At 37.5% G+C, this 19011-nt stretch overlaps 1 protein-coding gene across 7 annotated transcripts in view; it reads left to right on the top strand.

Annotated features, from left to right (window-relative positions):
• The window catches only part of FERMT2 (FERM domain containing kindlin 2), a gene marked incomplete at both ends in the record, with an annotated part of 77288 nt that extends 58799 nt beyond the window's left edge, over positions 1–18489 (top strand). For 2 of the 7 annotated variants that reach the window (XM_080707787.1, XM_080707784.1), the window contains 11 exons: positions 1028–1253; positions 1362–1464; positions 3115–3222; positions 7566–7700; positions 8756–8805; positions 10402–10526; positions 12699–12805; positions 12937–13158; positions 16313–16437; positions 16751–16892; positions 18316–18489. In XM_080707787.1, the coding sequence (XP_080563913.1) occupies positions 1028–1253; positions 1362–1464; positions 3115–3222; positions 7566–7700; positions 8756–8805; positions 10402–10526; positions 12699–12805; positions 12937–13158; positions 16313–16437; positions 16751–16892; positions 18316–18489 (1517 nt within the window). Of the gene's footprint in view, positions 1–671; positions 705–982; positions 1254–1361; positions 1465–3114; positions 3223–7565; positions 7701–8755; positions 8806–10401; positions 10527–12698; positions 12806–12936; positions 13159–15280; positions 15305–15826; positions 15848–16312; positions 16438–16750; positions 16893–18315 lie in introns of all 7 variants that reach the window. The other 5 variants (XM_080707785.1, XM_080707783.1, XM_080707782.1 and 2 more) reach the window with 5 other exon arrangements.
• Positions 18490–19011: the final 522 nt, after the last annotated feature.

The following is a 19011-nucleotide window of genomic DNA, read 5'->3' as shown; positions in this document are numbered from 1 at the left end:
CCTGTAACATCAGTGAATTGAAAGATAACGTCTGTGCCTTTAGGGATTCATTTGTAAAAATGTATCACGGTTATCCTTTCTACAGTAAAATTTTATTCGCCCTTTTGTGTTAATAATTCAGTTGTAAATCTGTTGAAGGTAGTTTAGTTGTTAACTGAGAAAACATTAGCAAGGCTGTTTTCCTAGCCAGGCGCTGTAGCGCACACTCGTAATCCCAGGGCTTGAGGGGTTGAGACAGGAAGATCTCGGGTTCAAGGCCAGCCTCAGCAACTTAGTGATACTCATATTTAAAATAAAAAAAATAGGACTGAGGGTATAGCTCAGGTGGAAGGCCCCTGAGTTCCAGCCCCGGTGTCCCCCACACAAATTGCTCTGATTTATGAGACTGTGCTGCATTGCGCTGTCTTGACAGGGCATGGATTGCAAGTGATGTCACTGTATACTTGGCTAGGGCACAACTTCATTCTTTTGAATTGGACAAAAAACTTGCTTTCCTGAGGTTTTAGTTTCTATGATTCTTTACTTTTAAATCCACTTGAATTGTGCACTTAAATGTACAAGTTAGGGAAAATCTGTTTTCCTTTTTCCTGTTTTCTTTTCATTCTTTTGTGTCTGTCCTCCACTGCTGCCTTTCCTTTACCTTCTCAATTCCTTTCTCTCCTTTCCTTTAGGCACTGATGTTCTTTACATTGGCCCTCTGAAAGGTGAGCCTTGCCACGTCAAGTGCAGAAAGCCCTGGTCTGTCTGCTTCAACTATATCCTTATTTTCTAATTCTTTTGAACTTACTTTTTTCCCTACCATTTCTGCCAACTTATATTCTTACTGCTTTGTTATTACGTGCTCTAATGTTATACAAGTAGAGTTAGTTTCACATGTTTTCAAGACAGGTGACATAATGTACTAAAGCTTTCCTTACAGATTGAAGCTTGTATTTCATAATGTTCTGTATGCATAGTATATGTTGTTCTTGGAAACTTAAAGTTCTGTACTCCATACTTACTATCTCTTTTTCATGTTACTTATTAGGAAGTATTTATTCAAGCCCAGGACTTTATAGTAAAACAATGACCCCTACTTACGACGCTCATGATGGAAGCCCCTTGTCACCAACCTCTGCGTGGTTTGGCGACAGCGCTCTGTCAGAAGGCAACCCTGGCATACTTGCTGTCAGTCAGCCAATCACATCACCAGAAATCTTGGCAAAAATGTTTAAGCCTCAAGCTCTTCTTGATAAAGCAAAAATTAACCAAGGGTAAGTTTTAAGATAAGGATGCAGTTAAGAAATTTTTTTATTCACCTGAGGTAGAAATGTAAAATTAATTGTTTTGCTTTGGTTCACTGTTCTTACTGGTTTGCTCAGGTGGCTCGATTCCTCAAGATCTCTTATGGAACAAGACGTAAAGGAAAATGAGGCCTTGCTGCTCCGATTCAAGTATTACAGCTTTTTTGATTTGAATCCAAAGGTACCGAGGGTTTAAAGGGATTTCCCCCCCCTGTTCATGTGGATATGATCATTATTTTTTTTTTTTAAGTTGGTGGGGTAAGGAGTAGTTTATTAATGGAAAATCTCAAGTAATATTAAAAATCCAAACCTTTTTGCAAAGGCATTTATATTTTTAAAAAATCTTTTTAGTAGGCATAATTAAACCTTTTTCCCTTCTGTTAAAAAATAATGTACTTTTTTAAGGAACTAGTTTGGAACTGTGGAATTGGTAACATTAGGGTTTTTGTTTTATTTTGTTTCAATACCTTTCTTCAGACCCTGCTTCAAAAATATGTTTTTAATGTCATATACTTTTAAGTCGCATTTCTTGCTGTCTAATAGATAAACATTTTTCTCTTTTTCTGATTGATATCTTCTATGATACTATAATATATTACTTTGGTAAGATTTTACTTTCCCAAGAAGATGTGGATTTTGGATTCTTTGCTTCTTGAACATCCCTGGGGGAAGGGACTCTCATTCTATCAAGAGTATAGTCTAGATCTTATTATATACCTGCTTTTATTATATGCTTACATAATTCTTTATATATCAGTAAGATATTTAGAGTATAACTATAAAGATTATTTTAAGCTTCAGGTCACATGATATCTTCTTTCATTAAAACCAAACTATTTAGGAATGGTTACATGGGGGCTATATTTTGTTAACATTGTAACATATCTAAGATGTTATTATTGATTTTTATTAATAAAATTAAATGGACAGTTCATTGACATCTACGTAAATATATTTTCTACAAATCTGTATGTACCGTCTACTTTGTGTCCTTAAAATAACTGCTCCTTCCAAGGACCTACCACTTTGGTTATGCTTCTCTACAGTGAGCAAGATGTTTCCCAGAATAACTAATTTACTCTGGTTATATTTTGGCAAGTTGCAATAACCATACTGAACATCAATCTGTAATTCTACCTTACCTTTTAAGTCCTTCAACTTAGATATTTTACGTTAAAGATATAATACTTAGTAGTTGTTTTTCTGAAAAATAACATGAATCTATTTCTTTCTTCTTTTTTTTTTTTTTTTTTTTCCCTAGTGTTGGGGACCTAATTCTCCCACCATATTTAAAGCCATGTTTAAAGGGGTTTTTTTAATTTGTTTTTTTGTTTTTTGTTTTTTGGTGGTACTGGGGGTGGAACCCAGAGGCTTTCTACCTCTAGGGTATACTCTCAGACCTATTTTATATTTTATTTGGAAACAGGGCCTCACTAAGTAACTGAGGCTGGCTTCGAACCTGTACGATCCTCCTGTCTCAGCCTCCCAAGCACAGGGATTACAAGGGTGCGCCACCACGCCCGGCTTAAAGCCATGTTTGTTTGTTTATTTATTTATTTATTTACCTTTTTTTTTTTTTGCAGAATTGAGGATTGAACCCATTCTACCTCCAAGCTACAGCTCTAGTTCTATTTTATTCTATATTTTGAAACAGGATCTCACAAAGTTGTAGAGAGCCTCACTTAGATCCTTCTGTCTCAGCTTCCCAAGTACCGGGATTACAAGCATGCACCACCACGCCTGGCTAATATCAGTTTTAAATGGAAAATTAAGTGTGGATTTATACAGGATGAATATTTTACCAAAAAAAAATGTTTCTTTTGCTCTACAGTATGATGCGATCAGAATCAATCAGCTTTATGAGCAGGCCAAGTGGGCTATCCTCCTAGAAGAAATTGAATGCACAGAAGAAGAAATGATGATGTTCGCAGCCTTGCAGGTACTTGACAGGTTTTATAAACGGTGCTGAGATTTAACCCAGGGGCATTTTACTTCCGAACTACAATTGGAAACCTATTTTATTTTATTTTTTTGGAAAGAGAATCTTGCTAGGTTTTTTAAAAGCCTCACTAAGTGGCTGAGACCTGCTTCAAACCTGCTATCTTCCCATCTCAGACTTCCAAGTTATGGGATTGCAAATGTGTACCACCATTCACAGCTAAATTTTAGTTAAAGCTGATAGCAAGTTTACTGAATGTTTCAAATATTGTAAATTATCAATAGGAACTGATTATTGAATTTTATGTTGCTTAGAAATTTTTAAGTTATTTACAAAATAGAATAGCACACAAATTTTACTATAATCTATATAGCATCTAACAAAATAAGATCTATTCCTTGGATTCATTATATAATGAATTCATTATATGATGAATTGCCACTGTTTTCTGCCATGTTTTTTTCTTTTTTCTTTTTGTGGCACTGGGGCTGGATGCCAGGGGCATTCTACCTCCAAGATACACCCTCAGCCCTATTTTTAACTCTTTATTTTAAAATAAGGTCTCACTGTAGTTGCAGAGGGCCTCACTAAGTAGCTGAGGCCAGCCACAAATTCAGGATCCTCCTGTCTCAGCCTCCCGAGTACTGGGATTACAAGCATGCGCCACTATGCCTGACTCTGTCATATTTTCTACCCAGTCTTTTTAAAATAAAAAGTACTCTTTGATTCTACCTAGAGTTAACTTTTCATAGGAACACTAAAAAGACTGACTTTGGTTTTATATAATTCAAAAAAAAATTGTTTTAAGAAAATGTTTAAAATTTTGCCTTTTAGCCGGGCGTGGTGGCGCACGCTTGTAATCCCCGTGCTTGGGAGGCAGAGACAGGAGTATCGCGCAGGTTCGAAGCCAGCCACGCGTGCTGGCTTAGGAGACCCTATTTCCAAATAAAAATGTAAAAATAGGTCTGGGAGTGTAGCCCGGAGGTAGAAGGGCTTCCAGGAACCCCAGTACCACCAAAAAAAAAAATTTTTTTTTGCCTTCAATTCTTGTGTGTGGGGCAGGGGAGGATACTGAGGATGGAACCCAGCGGCTTCCACCTCCACACTACACCTCCAGACCTATTTTATATTTTATTTGGAAAGAGGGTCTCACTAAGTAGCTGAGGCTGGCTTTGAACCTGTGTGATCCTCTGTCTCACCCTCCCAGGTACTGTGATTACAAGTATGCGCCACCACACCCAACCTTACCCCCAGTTATTTATTTGTTCGAATTTTAAATTTCTTCATTCAAGAATAATTCGGTTCACTGTATGTATAATTATTTAGGTCACTTATTACCATTTTGACATTTGGTTTCTCTGTAACACAAACCTATGCATCTTTTGGAGCCATCTGAGGAAGTTTTAGACATAAAAACCTTTCTTCTCTAAATATATATTACCTCAGAACATGGCCTTCTCTGGCATGGTTGTAATACAGTTATCAAATTCAGTTTTGGGGGTGTTTTGTTTTGTTTTATTGGTACTGGGGTTTGAACCCAGGAACATTTTACCTTTGAGCTACTGCCTCCAGCCCTATTATTTTTTTTTAAACAAGGTCTCACTAAGTTCCAGAGGACCTCATTGAGTTGCTGAGGCTGGCCCTGAACCTATGATTCTCCTGTCTCGGCCTTCTAAGTACTAGGCTGCTTTTTACCTTTTTATTATAAAAATAATGCATATTTGTTTATTTTGTATGTGTGTGGAACTGGGAATTAAACCCAGGTGCATTCTACCCCCAGCCCAATTTTTTATTCTTTATTTTTGAAACAGGATCTCACTAAATTGTGTAGGGCCTCACTACGTATCTGATGCCAGCCACAAACCTGTGATCCTCCTATCTCAGCCTCCCAAGTACTGGGGTTACAAGTGTGTGTCATCATGCCTGGCTCTTTATTATTTTTAAGCCAATGGATGCATATAGTCCCTAGCACGTAGTAATTGCCCACAAAATATTTGTTGAAAAAGTATACAGACAGTTGTGTTTTCACAGAAATGACAATATTCTACAACCCAACCCTACCTAATATAGAGTGGATATTACATATCAGTACAGAAGAAATACCTCAGATTCTAATTCATGGACCTTTGTAGTCTCACAACATAGTCCTTCTGGACCTTTTTTTTTTTAATCTAGATATTAACAGGAGAATTTTGGAGTACACATCCCATGAGTTGTTAGAAGCCTACTCAGAGACTGACCCAAAGGCTATAAAAGTCATCCAGTCTCAGAAAGAGGAAATTTGAAAGTATAGTGAAGAGATATCCAGTATTTTTTTATTTTACACATAGCCTATGCTTTGAACTACTCTGTTGCTGGGACATCTGAATTTATGTGTGAAATAAATTCACTATAGTAAAAGGAAATGGGATAATTCAAAAGTTGTAGATAAAAAAGTACATTAAGTTAGTAACATTGTATGTATGTGTGTATTTATTTATTTATTTATTTATTTATTTATTTTTGTGGTGCTGTGAAGTGAACTCAGGGATAGTCTACCTCTGAGCTAAACCTCCAACCCTATTTTATTTTTTATTTGGAAACAGGGTCTCTCTAGATTTCTGAGAGCTCACTAAGTTGCTGAGGCTGGCTTTGAACCTGTGATCCTCCTGTCTCAGCCTCCCAAGTACTGGGATTACATGCATGCACCACCACACCTGGCTCCAACCCCAGTGTGCTGAATCATTATTCTGAAGTGAATCTTAGGATCTGTATTCTTAACCAACTCTCCAAATGGTTCTTAATATACTTTGACATTTGAGACCATGCCTAAGGGTCTCAACCTACCTCATTCTCCCTTATATATGACCATGAAAGTTTCTGTCACTTTACGAATCTCATTTCAATATAACTGAAGGTATATTTAGGAACTGCTTATTACTAAATTTTAAAACACAGGAGTCATTGATAATTGGTTTCAGGTTCACTCATTTAAATGTTCACATAGAGATTTTATTAAGTAAATGAATGCCTTAGAAATTCAGAGCTCAGCTTACTGCTTAGAAACATAATTAAGTTAAGGATCTATTGACCTCTATAGAAAAACCTAAGGCTTAATATCAGCATTTAGTAGATTTTTAATATTTGTTCTGAGACACTTAAATGTATTTGAAATCAGTGATTTTACATTCTAGAAAATTGTACACCAGAAAATTGTAAATCTTTCTGTCTACACACAGGGGTGTTGATGTCTGCTTACTGCTTTTGCTCGAACATACTCTCGTCTCTATATACACACACACACACGTGCAGACGTAATCTTATTTCACTCTACGTAACTGAAAATAGAGTATTGAATTGAGAATGGAGAGCATGCGAAGTGTTAGCTTTCTCCTAAAGCTGTAATGGTGATAACATTCTCCTTCTGAGCAGCGTAAGGCAGTCAGTACCAGTTTTCTGCATCTGGGTAATAGTAATAATGTAAGATAACCAGTGTTAAACCATCTCTACAAAAGATTTTATGCATGTTCTGTGTGTTCATTAAATACGCATTTCCACCACATCCTGTTCTAGACTTAGAAGAAGGCAGTGAAAAGACAAAAACCTCTCTTCATGAGGGTCTTATTCTCTATATCTCTTTCTTAACTCTCTAAATTGACGCCCAGACTGTGAATTCATGTGTATATTTCCTACTTTGAATAATTTGTATATATCCTGCTTACTTTGAAAGACCCTAGCTGGGTGTGGTGGCGCAAGCTTGCAATTTGTAATCCCAGCACTTGGGAGGCTGAGACAGGAGGATCGAGTAGGTTCGAAGCCAGCCTCAGCTACTTAGTGAGACCCTGCTTCCAAATAAACTATAAAATAGGTCTGGGGTTGTATCCCAGAGATAGGAAGCCCCTGGTACCTGGTTCCATCCCTAGTACCACCAAAAAAAGACACTATGTACTTTGAAGAATTATTTATTAGCAGACTTATAATATTGATTTCAGGCACTTTGCACTTTATTTTTCTACCATTCTAGTTCTGAACACTTTTGTCATTTCAAAGTAGGTGATGAAGAGCATTCAATATAGATTCAGATAATTATTTTATTTTATTTTTTACAGTACTACAGATTGAACACAGGGGCATTTCTACCTCTGAGCTACACCCCCAATCCTCTTTTATTTTTTATTTTGAAACAGGGTCTCACTAAGTTACAGAGGGCCTCGCTAAGTACCTGAGGCTGGCCACGAATTTGCAATCCTCCTGTCTCAGCCTCTCACGTACTGGGATTACAAGCATGCGCTACCATTCCCAGCTGTAATTTTATTTTAAGGTCTTATAACAGTCCTTTTAATAAAATGCTATTTCTGTTTCAGTATCATATCAATAAGCTGTCAATCATGACATCAGAGAATCATTTAAACAACAGTGACAAAGACGTTGATGAAGTTGACGCTGCCCTTTCAGACCTGGAGATTACTTTGGAAGGGGGTAAAACATCAACAATTTTGGTAGGGTGGATCTTTTTACCTACTGTCTGAGTTAGATTTGTGCTTACCTTTCTGTGTATTTCAGTTCTAAGAAAGCATTTGGGGTGGTGAAGAGAAATGCTTAATGCTTTTAGAGAAGTCAGATGTAGATTTTTCAGGAATGTTAAGGAAACTTTGTTTTGGAGTTGCTGGGATCAAACCCAGGGCCTCGTGCAGGTGTCCTACCACTGAGCTAATGCTCAACCCAGGGAACTTTTTTAAAGTGTATTGTACTTAGTCTCTAATGCTTGCAACACTCTTAGACCTATCTTCTGGTATTCTACACATTCTCTTACAAGTGGTAGGAAAACATTTCTACAGAGGAAAATTTGTTTCCAAATTCTGGTAAAATCCATTTAGTGATCTGCTTGTTTGAAAACATGACAAAGAGCCGGGCGTGGTGGCGCACGCTTGTAATCCCAAGCGCTTGGGAGGCTGAGACAGGAGGATCTCACAGGTTTGAAGCCAGCCTCATCTACTTAGTGAGGCTCTCGGCAACTTAGTGAGACCCTGTTTCCAAATAAAATAGAAAATAGGTCTGGGAGTGTAGCCCGGAGGTAGAAAGCCCCTGGGTTCCACCCCAGTACCACACACACAAAAAGAAAACATTACAAAGAGGAGAGAACTAGATCTCATGGTAGCTTTTACATGCTGTTTGTTTTCAAAACTGAAGAATTAGTTATTGCTGAAAGAACACTTTTCTCAGGGCTGTTAGGATTTATAAAATTTCTATATGCAGCTACAAATAGTTTGGGCTATATTTAGAAATTAACAGTATATTTTGTGGTTTATATAGTCATCATTTTGTTCAAATTTCTGTTAGCTTTCTCTACTATTGGAAAATACTTTTATAACCAAAAAACTTATATGGCCTAGATGTCCATGTAATATGATTGTATTTTTTAAATTCTTATTAGTTGTATTTTCTTTAATTCTGCTTATTAAACACACTGGTTCTTCATTTCAGATACCAAACCTTAGAAAAAATTTCAGCTTTCAAAAAAAATATTTTAAAGATGATTTTATTCTCCTCCTAGGGTGACATTACTTCCATTCCTGAACTTGCTGACTATATTAAAGTTTTCAAGTAAGTGCAAAAAGGAGTAAGTTTTAAAATATTAGTTTTATAATCACGTTCACATTATTTAAATGTACAGTAAGTTTGCAAAGGTATCTGTAAAATTATTTACCATTTGGATGAACATTAAATTATAATGAGAGATAATAATTATGTCTACCAAACTAAGATTATAATAATAACTATTTTATTTAATAAACATTTTACTTTTAAAAAAGTTGTGAAACCTAGATTGTATCATATAGATCCTAAAACAGTTAGTGCAGTAGCTTAGCCCCGGGCTTCTGGGCTCAGCTGAAAGCAGCACAGAGTGGTTCTAACACTGCAGTGTTATTCCTTGTTCAGAGCTCCAGGTTCTGTTGGATTATATTCACTTGTTCCTGGGACATTTCATATAAGGTTCCACAGTATATCCAGATCTTCAAACAATCAAAATCCAGTTACAGAAGCCTGGTGTGGTGCCAGTTGCCTGTAATCCCAGTACTGGAGGGGCTGAGACAGGAGGATTGCAGGTTCGAGGCCAGTCTCAGCGACTTGGCAAGACCCTGTTTCAAATTTAAAAATAAAATAAAATAAAGTAGGGTAGGGGTGTAGCTCAGCGGAAGAGTGCCCCTGGTTCATCAATCTTCAGTGCCACAAAATAAAATCAGTTATATTTCACAGTATCAAGTGAGCCTAGCATTAAGGTAGACAAAGAAAGGTGATAGAGAATAACTTTTGTGCTATGTAAGATAAAACAATTATAGAATAAGCCATTTGCTGTAACTGAACATAGACTAGCTCTAAATACGTAATGAGATACGGGCAAGACTTCAGATGTTACTATCTTACCCTTTTTCTCCCTTTACACACTTCTTTCAAATGCCCTTGACCTTCCTGACTCTGCCATTTTCTGTTTTACATGGCAAAGTAATGTCACCATTGGAGTGTATATCTGAGAGAGTTAAGCACTTTTTTGGTGTTTGGGGGGGTTACTGGGGGTAGGACTCAGGGGCATTTACCTCCAAGCTACACCCCCAGCCCTGTGTTCTATTCTTTACTTTGAAATAGGATCACACTAAGTTTCAGACCTCACACTTAAGTGGCTGAGGCAGGCTGTGAACCTGCGATCCTGCTGTCTCAGCCTCCCAAGTACTGGGATTACAAGCATACACCACCATGCATAACTCGAATTAAGCCCTTTCTTTCTTCCAGTCATGCTGGGTAAACTTGCTGCTTCGTAGATGTTCCCAACGCAACCCTACCAACTCCTGTGAGCCTGCAGGTTGTTAGGGGACCTAGAAGTCTTCCAATGATGGGCATTTACTCAACCTTTCTTTTCCTACTTTCCATCGAACTGCTAGTGATGCGATGGTATTAGCTGAGAAATACCAGAACGTGGGCCCTCCACCCACTCACTATTCGTAGGATCTTCTTCTGAGTAGGTTGAGAAAGGAGGCCACATCAATACCAGCAACATGAATATAAGACAGTGACCAAAAGGAACTGATTTTAGCATGTATAAAACTCGACTCCAGGCTTTTTAAAACATTATGAAACTACTAAAACATAGTATTGAATAGTTACTTCAAAATGATTTATCTCTTAATTCTGTTTGATACATAGGCCAAAAAAGCTGACTTTAAAAGGTTACAAGCAATACTGGTGCACCTTCAAAGACACATCTATTTCTTGCTATAAGAGCAAAGAAGAATCCAGTGGCACACCTGCGCAGCAGATGAACCTGCGAGGTAGGGGAGCTGGAATGGCCGCTGGCGTTTCTGTTTTGGTCTGATGTATTTCTTTATATGTTTGGGTATTTTTTTAATGTTTAGATACAGTTTGGGGGGGCGTATTATTTTGTTTTTTGGTGGTACCTAGGGATTTACCTGGGGCATTCTACCTCTGAGCTACACCCACAGCCCTATTTTTATTCTTTATTTTGAAACAGGGTCTAAGTTGCAGAGGGCTTCACTAAATAGCTGAGACTGGCCTCGAACCTACAATCTTCCTGTCCTGTCTCAGCCTCCCAAGCACTGGGATTACAAGCATATGCCCCCATGCCCAGCTAAATTTTTTTTTAATTTAGTTCATTCCTCTTGTGAGTTTTCATTTCCACATGAGTATTTTTGTCATGATCTCTTTGAGAAGGCCTGACTTGAATGGTATGAATCTACATAAATATAAATTTATGGTGTCACGTTCTCTGCTCCTCAGCATTTAAGGACAATTCGGCTTTCCTCGTGGGGAGAGATGCTTGCACTGAGCCAGGGTTAAGATATTGCTCAATGTGTACAATGTGAAGATAGTGTAGGGGTTGGAGGTGATATTTCTGGTGAATAGAATCCAGGCTGGACTGAGGAGAAGGCAGAGAAGTGAAAAGGAGTTACTAGGAGGGAGAAAGTGAGGGGTCACAGAGTAGAGTGTCTTGCAGAATGTGAAGGGAGTCACATGGGAGACGGCTCCATCTGGCTTGTCAGCGTTGCGTGTCTCACGATGTTCTTCGTGTTGGGTGCAGTAGGCAGCCACGGGGGCACAGCACAAAGCCATCTGAGAGGAAGCCCGGTGACTGCCTCTGTGCCTGCACTAGATTTGAGTTTCCACTTCTCTCCCCTTTTAATTTTCTTTTCAAGAGGCCTGATTATCATAGGATTCTGTACTCTAAATCCTCTTGAACGATCAGCGATAGTTGTATAAAATATTGAGTGTCTTCACACATCTTTGGCTTTTTGTTTTTGTGGTGGTAGGGATTGAACCCAGAGAGGCATTCTACCTCTGAGCCATGCCCCTCACCCTATTTTTGTTTTTTATTTGGAAACAGGGTCTCACTAAGTTGCTGAGGCTGACCTCAAACCTTCGATCCTCCTGTCACAGCCTCCCAAGTACAAGGATTACAGGCGAGCGCCACCACTCTCAGCCACACTTTGGCTGTATTTTGGTGTATGTGGGGGAGGGGTAATGGAGAAAGAGAAAGAAATACTGGGGATTGAATCCAGGGGCATTCTACCTTTGAGCTACACATCCAGCCCTATTTTTATTATTATTATTATTATTATTATTATTATTATTTATTTTTGAAACAGGGTCTCAGAAAGTTGTGGAAGGCCTCACTAAGTAGCTGAGGCTGACCTCAGACCTGCAGTCCTGTATCAGCCTCCCAAGTACTAGGATTACAAGCATGGGTCACCACACCTGTCTCACATCTTTGTGTTAACTTTGCTGGTTATGCAGATTTACACACAACTTTCTCTTCATTTCTATTGCTTCTACAAAAGGAGCTATTTATATGTAGTAAATATTTAAAAAAAGAGAGAGAAAGAGAGATTTACCAAGTTTATGTTAGGAATTGCTTCTGGAGAAAACAGAAACCTCCCCTTTCCCTAAAATGTTTAATGTTTTACCTTTTAATACTTTAAATATTTATGTGTTTAGGGGAAGAATAATGGTTTCAACACTTGGTCTTTCTGGGTATACTGGTGTTTTTATCGTATTCTTTTTGCTCTCTGTTCCAAGAGGAATTGCTCCAGAACAAATCAACGAGCCTCGTGGATGATCATAGACTATTGTGGGTGACCTGCACTAAGCACAAATTAAAATACCCCTTAGGGGTCTTCATGTGTGCACCATTCTTTTATGTAAAGGCTCATTAATGTTTAACAGTGTTGGTTACCTAAGTTCATGTAACCCATAAATGAATGCATTTCTGAAGACTTGCCTATGAAGTTTTTTTCTGAATACCACAGAGTTGTTTTTATGTCAGCTTTCCCATCTATGGGTGTATGTGACTTTGCGTAGCAGATGAATTCTTAAATGTTGTCAAACAAAACTCAACATGTTAAGAGCCATAAAATGAGGCTATTATATTGGCTTGAGGTTTCTTGAAAGTAAATTTAATCCCTTTTATAATTAATTTTTTATCATAGGTTGCGAGGTTACCCCAGATGTAAACATTTCAGGCCAAAAATTTAACATTAAACTCCTGATTCCAGTTGCAGAGGGAATGAATGAAATCTGGCTGCGTTGTGACAACGTAAGTTTTCCAGTTAAAAGTAAACCTTTCCCAAGTGGGTTGACCAGTCGTCCTTATTTTATACTCAGACGAGTCATCATGCAACGCCCACATCAGCCTGCGTGTCCACACTCGGTATTTCTTTTCAATAGGAAAAACAGTATGCACATTGGATGGCAGCCTGCAGGTTGGCCTCCAAAGGAAAGACCATGGCGGACAGCTCCTACAACTTGGAAGTTCAGAACATCCTGTCCTTTCTGAAGATGCAGCATTTAAACCCAGACCCTCAGCTAATACCGGAGCAGATCACGGCTGATATAAATCCCGAATGCTTGGTGTCCCCTCGCTATCTAAAAAAATACAAGAACAAGCAGGTATTTTATTTGACTTAATCTATTGCTTTCTGTTGTTTTTTTATTAAAGAATTTTGTACATATCCTTTGTGTTTTGTTTCCCCATCAAAAATTTTTAGTCTTAATTTCATAACTGGTTAGAATATAAACTGGGAAGTACGTAGACTTAAGTCAGTTTAAATTGGTCATTTAAAAAATATATTTCGTGATGGCGCACGCTTGTAATCCCCGTGCTTGGGAGGTGGAGACGGGAGGATCGCGCAGGTTCGTAGTCAGCCTCGCTGGCTTAAGAGACCTTGTTTCCAAATAAATAAAAGATATAAACTAGGTCTGGGAGTGTAGCCTGGAGGTAGAAGGGCTTCCAGGAACCCTGGTACCACCAAAAAAAATTATTTTTTATTTTAATAGGATAGTTTTGAAGCAGAAGAATTAAAGAACATATTTATTCTAAGCAGCCTGAGGAAGTTATTCTGTGCACTGCTTATTTTCAGATACCTCAGGGAATTAAACATGGCTGTAATGCATTGTGGTCCTTAATTTATTTAGTTTTCCTCCTTATATAATTAAGTAATGTGATACAAAGCACAGCCATCATTTCCCAATGAAATCTTTAATACCTATTCTTACTGTTGAAGTGGATTTTTTCCATTTTTGGAATTAATTTTATAAGGATAGAAATAGTCTACACAACAACATTGACTTAACAGTCAGAACCTAACCAAAATTTTGCATAAGGTTACAGAGTTTAGTATTTTTAATTTAAATTCGCTGCTTTTGCCCACTCTGTTTAGAATTCCTTTCCTAGAAGTTAATACCATAAAAGGCTTGCTATTTAGGAAAATGGCTCTTCAGTACAACATGGAAGGTCGTCCTTCATAAGGGAATTTCACTTGGGATAGCCCCTGGTGTTCTCTGCACCAAACATCATGCCATAAAAGGAAAAGGCTTCACTTTGGGCAGGGGAGCAGAGAAGACCTTTAAAATAAATATTTCATTTTTATCTAGTTGTGTTTTTATCCTTGTTAAGGAATAATTTTAAAACATCATGAGAAGTCCCAACTAAATACCCAGAACACTTAATTCCTTAACTTTAAATACAGTGTTTGTTACGTGAGTATAAAATAATTTAGCTAGAAATGTTCAGGAGTTTAATCACAAAGTATTAGCCTTTTAAGTTTCAGAAGTTGTGTAAGCTACGTGGAAATTGTTTATCTTGTAGTCATAGGATGTGGGAGTACTGAGGAATGGAGGAAACGCTGCCCTGGGGAACGCTGTGGAATGTAGATTGTTAAGTTAAAAAGGGAAAGTGAAGCAAGTAGCAATTTCATTTTTTATTCTTGGTTATTTTATTTAAGAATTATTTGTAAGGAAGCTGTTTCTAAAGTGAATTCAATCATATACAATAAAGTGTACCTATAAGAAATTTTAAAATATTGAGTGAAAGGCTTTCAAAGGCTATGAATGATTTTAAATCTTAGTAATGTTATCATTTTGATATCAGGTATGAGGAAATGATAGCTTTCTATCCCTGAACTCTTGACTAGATTGTCAACGGGAAATTCTCTTGAGGACAATGACAGTGTTCTGCTGTCTTAACATTGGGGCAGTATGTGTGTGGCCCATGGTTAAGAAACCTTCTTGAACTCTCCTACATGTTGGCATCTTACCAAGTGCACATTGTTTTTTAACCCTTCTCCCTCTAACTAGACTACACTACGGATCGTTCCCAGAAGGTAGGGACCGTGATGAGTGCACTGGCAACTAGTCACTGCTCAGTGGCCAAAGTTTAGTTGCCACTGTCTGTCAGTGTGCTGCTCATCAGATGCAGTGCTCAGTAGTTGATAAACTGAGTCCAGCGGCATTCTGGATTCTCGAAGCTGTGGGAGCATTCACTGCTGCTGTATAAGCACGTGATTTTCATTTGGGGTCCATGAATATGACCTTTTTAAAGCTACCTTAGTTCTCCCAAATTATATATATATATATTAAATAAACTTGCTGTGGATGTTTTTAAATGAATAAGATTCAGTCTGGATTGTGTAATTTTAAATTGAGTTTCCCATGCATTTTAATCCAGGTTGAAATACATTTCTGACCACGATTTCTAGTATAGTGTACAGTATCTCTTTATCTTCCCTTCCAGGAAAAAGGATGCAAAAAACAGATGGTAATGGAGGGGTTTGCCTTTCCTGTGTTAAATAAAGAAATAGTAGGGGCACTGCACTTACGTCTTCAACTTCTCTTCAGAAAAGCAGTGCATGTATAATACTGTTTGACTAAAGAAGACTTTAAAGGCTTTTGATATTACTTTTATTTTGCTACTAAAATAATTAGCTTTACCTTAACCAGTGAGAACTGGTACCTGAGAGGGGGAGAAGAGTTATTTGCTCTTTTTTCTTCCTATAAAACTTCTACCCTTGATTTTTAATAACATTTAACATTCTGAAATGTGGAGTGTTTCTCAGTATTTTAGATGGAAAGCAATTGCTGTTTCTTCATTTTCATTTTCATTCTTGCATTTCATTTACTTTGCTTGGTCTCCACCTAAAGTATTTTTCTGCATGGTTTTTGGCTCGAATTTTGGTTTGCAGGTTACCGCAACTATTTCTTTGCTTCATTGCCATTTTTTCTGATTGCCTCTTTTTTTTTCTTTCCGCTTCCTTTTCTTTCTTCGCATTGCCATCTACAGCCAGGCTATATAAGAGATTTGGTAAGTTCTCCATGTTTACAAAAAAAAAAAACCCAAGAAATAAATTTAAACTCATATATATATATATATATACATATATATATATATATATATATATATATATATATATAGAGAGAGAGAGAGAGAGAGAGAGAGGGAGAGAGAGAGAGAGGGAGAGAGAGAAAGAGATTGTTTTAAAATAGCATATCTAATGTATGCACTTGGAATGTGTTTCAAGTTTGGCAATTGTGTATTCAGGGTACTTTTGGGGTTTTGATATATGAAAACTAAAATTAATATATTTTACTTTAAAAAATAAAATATATATTACTTTATTAAAATTCCCAAATGTAGCTTTAGATACTGTCTAATTAGAATGTAAGATCTTGTGATAGGGTGCATAATTAAGAATTTTTATCTTTTTTATATTATTCTACTATGAAAAAACACTGTCCAGTGGTAAAAATGATGTTTACTCACATTTAGATAACAGCAAGAATCTTAGAGGCCCATCAGAACGTGGCTCAGATGAGCCTGATTGAAGCCAAGATGAGATTCGTTCAAGCCTGGCAGTCACTCCCTGAGTTTGGTATCACACACTTCATCGCAAGGTCAGTGGAACTGCGAAGCACCTCTTTATAAGCCTCGGCCTACATTTTCACTTCATCTCTTTCATATAATCAGGAGTTAAACATTTAACAACTACCTACATAGCTATATTACCCTATTCCACAGTAAAATCTAAAGAATGTTGGAATGTATTTTCTATACTTTTCATTTTTATATTAAAAACCAAAAGTGACTACATTTCTACTTTTACTCAAAAGAATAAGACTTATGCTTAGGGTCAAAGAGAATATATCCAGAAGAAAGACATCAATATGCCCCCTTATGTGTTTCTTGTGTATTTTTTCAATGTTACAGATTCCAAGGGGGCAAAAAAGAAGAACTTATTGGAATCGCATACAACAGATTGATTAGGATGGACGCCAGCACAGGAGATGCCATGAAAACATGGCGCTTCAGCAACATGAAGCAGTGGAATGTAAACTGGGAGATCAAAATGGTAAATAGGCCACAGTGCCACTGAATATGGCCCTTTTGACAAAAAGTAGCAAGTTAAAAATCAAAAGACTGCTGGGCATAGTGGTGCATGCCTGTAATTCCAGTTCTTGGGAGGCTGAGAGGAAAGGATCGCAGGCTTGAAGCCAGCCTCAGCAAAGCAAAACCTGTTTAAAAAGTGAAAAGAAAGCTACTTAGTGCGGCTCTTTGCAACTCAGTGAGACCCTGTTTCAAAATAAAGAATAAAAAATAGGGCTGGGGGTATAGCTCGGAGGTAGAATGCCCCTGGGTTCCATCCCCAGTACCGAAAAATAAATAAATGAATGATTGAATGAATGAATGAATGAATGAATGTAAAAAGAAGCCAGGTGTGGTGGTGCACACTTGTAATCCCAGTACTTGAGAGGATGAGATGGGAGGATTGAAGGTTCAAAGCCAGACTTCATTTTAGCAAGGTTGTTAGCAACATAGTGAGACCCCGTTTCCAAATTAGAAATAAAATCAGGCTGGGGATGTAGCTTGGTGGTAGAATGCCTCTGGGTTCAATCCCTAGTACCAAAAAAAAATTTTTTTCTAAGGACATAAAAGTTTACTGAATATATTATCTGGTCTTTTTTCAAATTGTCCTTCTACAATAAATTCATTCTCCTCATAATAGCAGTCATTATATCTTAAATGCTTGCTTTGTGCCAGATAGGACACTATATGTTTACCTTTGTACCCTGTCTCTAAACATCATCACAGCCTTACGGTAGACACCTTTACTACACAAATTAGGACACTAACATTTAGAGGCCTAAGCGTGTCCACGCTTTGTGACTATACATTGGTTAGTAAGGAACAAAGTTAGTTTTTAAACTGAAATGTTTTGGGGCTCTGAAATCTGCCACATTACACTACATATCACACTGCCCCTGGCATTAGAGTGCATGAATGTCATTTAAAATAAACAACATCTTTTATTAATAAGTCACTTGGTTTGGGTTCATTGGACATATTGTATCTTCCTATCACTTAATAAAACTCATATTTCTGAAATACTTAAACATAATACCTAAAGGTTAAATACTGAAGCAAATATTAAATAAAACACAGGAAGTAGGTTTTCTCCCAGGACATGGAAGAGACATTCTCATTAACTGAATCACCAGAGACCACTTGGGAACTCAGTGACCTAAAACCCTTGCATTCAGTCTTTTTTTTTTTTTTTTTTTTTTCAGAACTTGGAAATTAAAGGAAGAAGGAATAGTAAACTTTCCTTATTCTTTCAGACTTAAAGACATAGTGCCGTAGTATTTAAAAGTGTATACTTATTTGGGGGTTGGCAGTATTTTGTGAATAGGGAAGAGTAAATAGCTCAGTGGCCTCATTGGCGCTCTGCCGTCTTGGTTTTGCTGAGAACTGACAGTCCTTTGTCTCTGTTCTAGGTCACTGTAGAGTTTGCAGATGAAGTCCGGTTGTCCTTCATCTGTACTGAAGTAGATTGCAAAGTGGTTCATGAATTCATTGGTGGCTACATATTTCTCTCTACACGAGCAAAAGACCAAAACGAGAGTTTAGATGAAGAGATGTTCTACAAACTTACCAGTGGTTGGGTGTGAATAGAAATACTGTGTAATGAAACTCCACGGCCATAACAATATTTAACTTTAAAAGCTGTTGTTCGTTATATGCTGCTTAATAAAAGTAAGCTTGAAATTTATCATGAAAACCTTTTTGCCTTACCAGACTGGTTAATGTGTGCACTAACAAGCACGACTATTAATCTGCTCTCATGATACAGTGTGTGGACTGTTGAGTATGGCACGCATTCCTTAGGGCCATGAATGAAGAGAAAGAGTGGGCAAGTCAAGAATGGACCACCACTGAGCTAAGCTAGCCAGACTGTAAGACACAAGCCATTTACTCTAAAGTTATCCAGGGCTTACCCTATATGAAGTCTATTTATCATGTTTAATGCATGTGTTTTAATGTATGTTTAATTTGATGTCCTGTTTTAAGATATCCGATACTTCTGGTAGCCATTTAATTACCCCCTTCCATAAAATCAAGCCAACAAAAGATGCCTGATATTTAATAATGTCATTGTTTGACCTTGAAGGAAAATGCTGTCCGTCTGTTAT

Source organism: Muscardinus avellanarius (genome assembly GCF_963383645.1).
Source record: "Muscardinus avellanarius genome assembly, chromosome: 12".
NCBI lineage: Eukaryota > Metazoa > Chordata > Mammalia > Rodentia > Gliridae > Muscardinus > Muscardinus avellanarius.
This window is presented reverse-complemented; position numbering and strand designations above follow the sequence as displayed.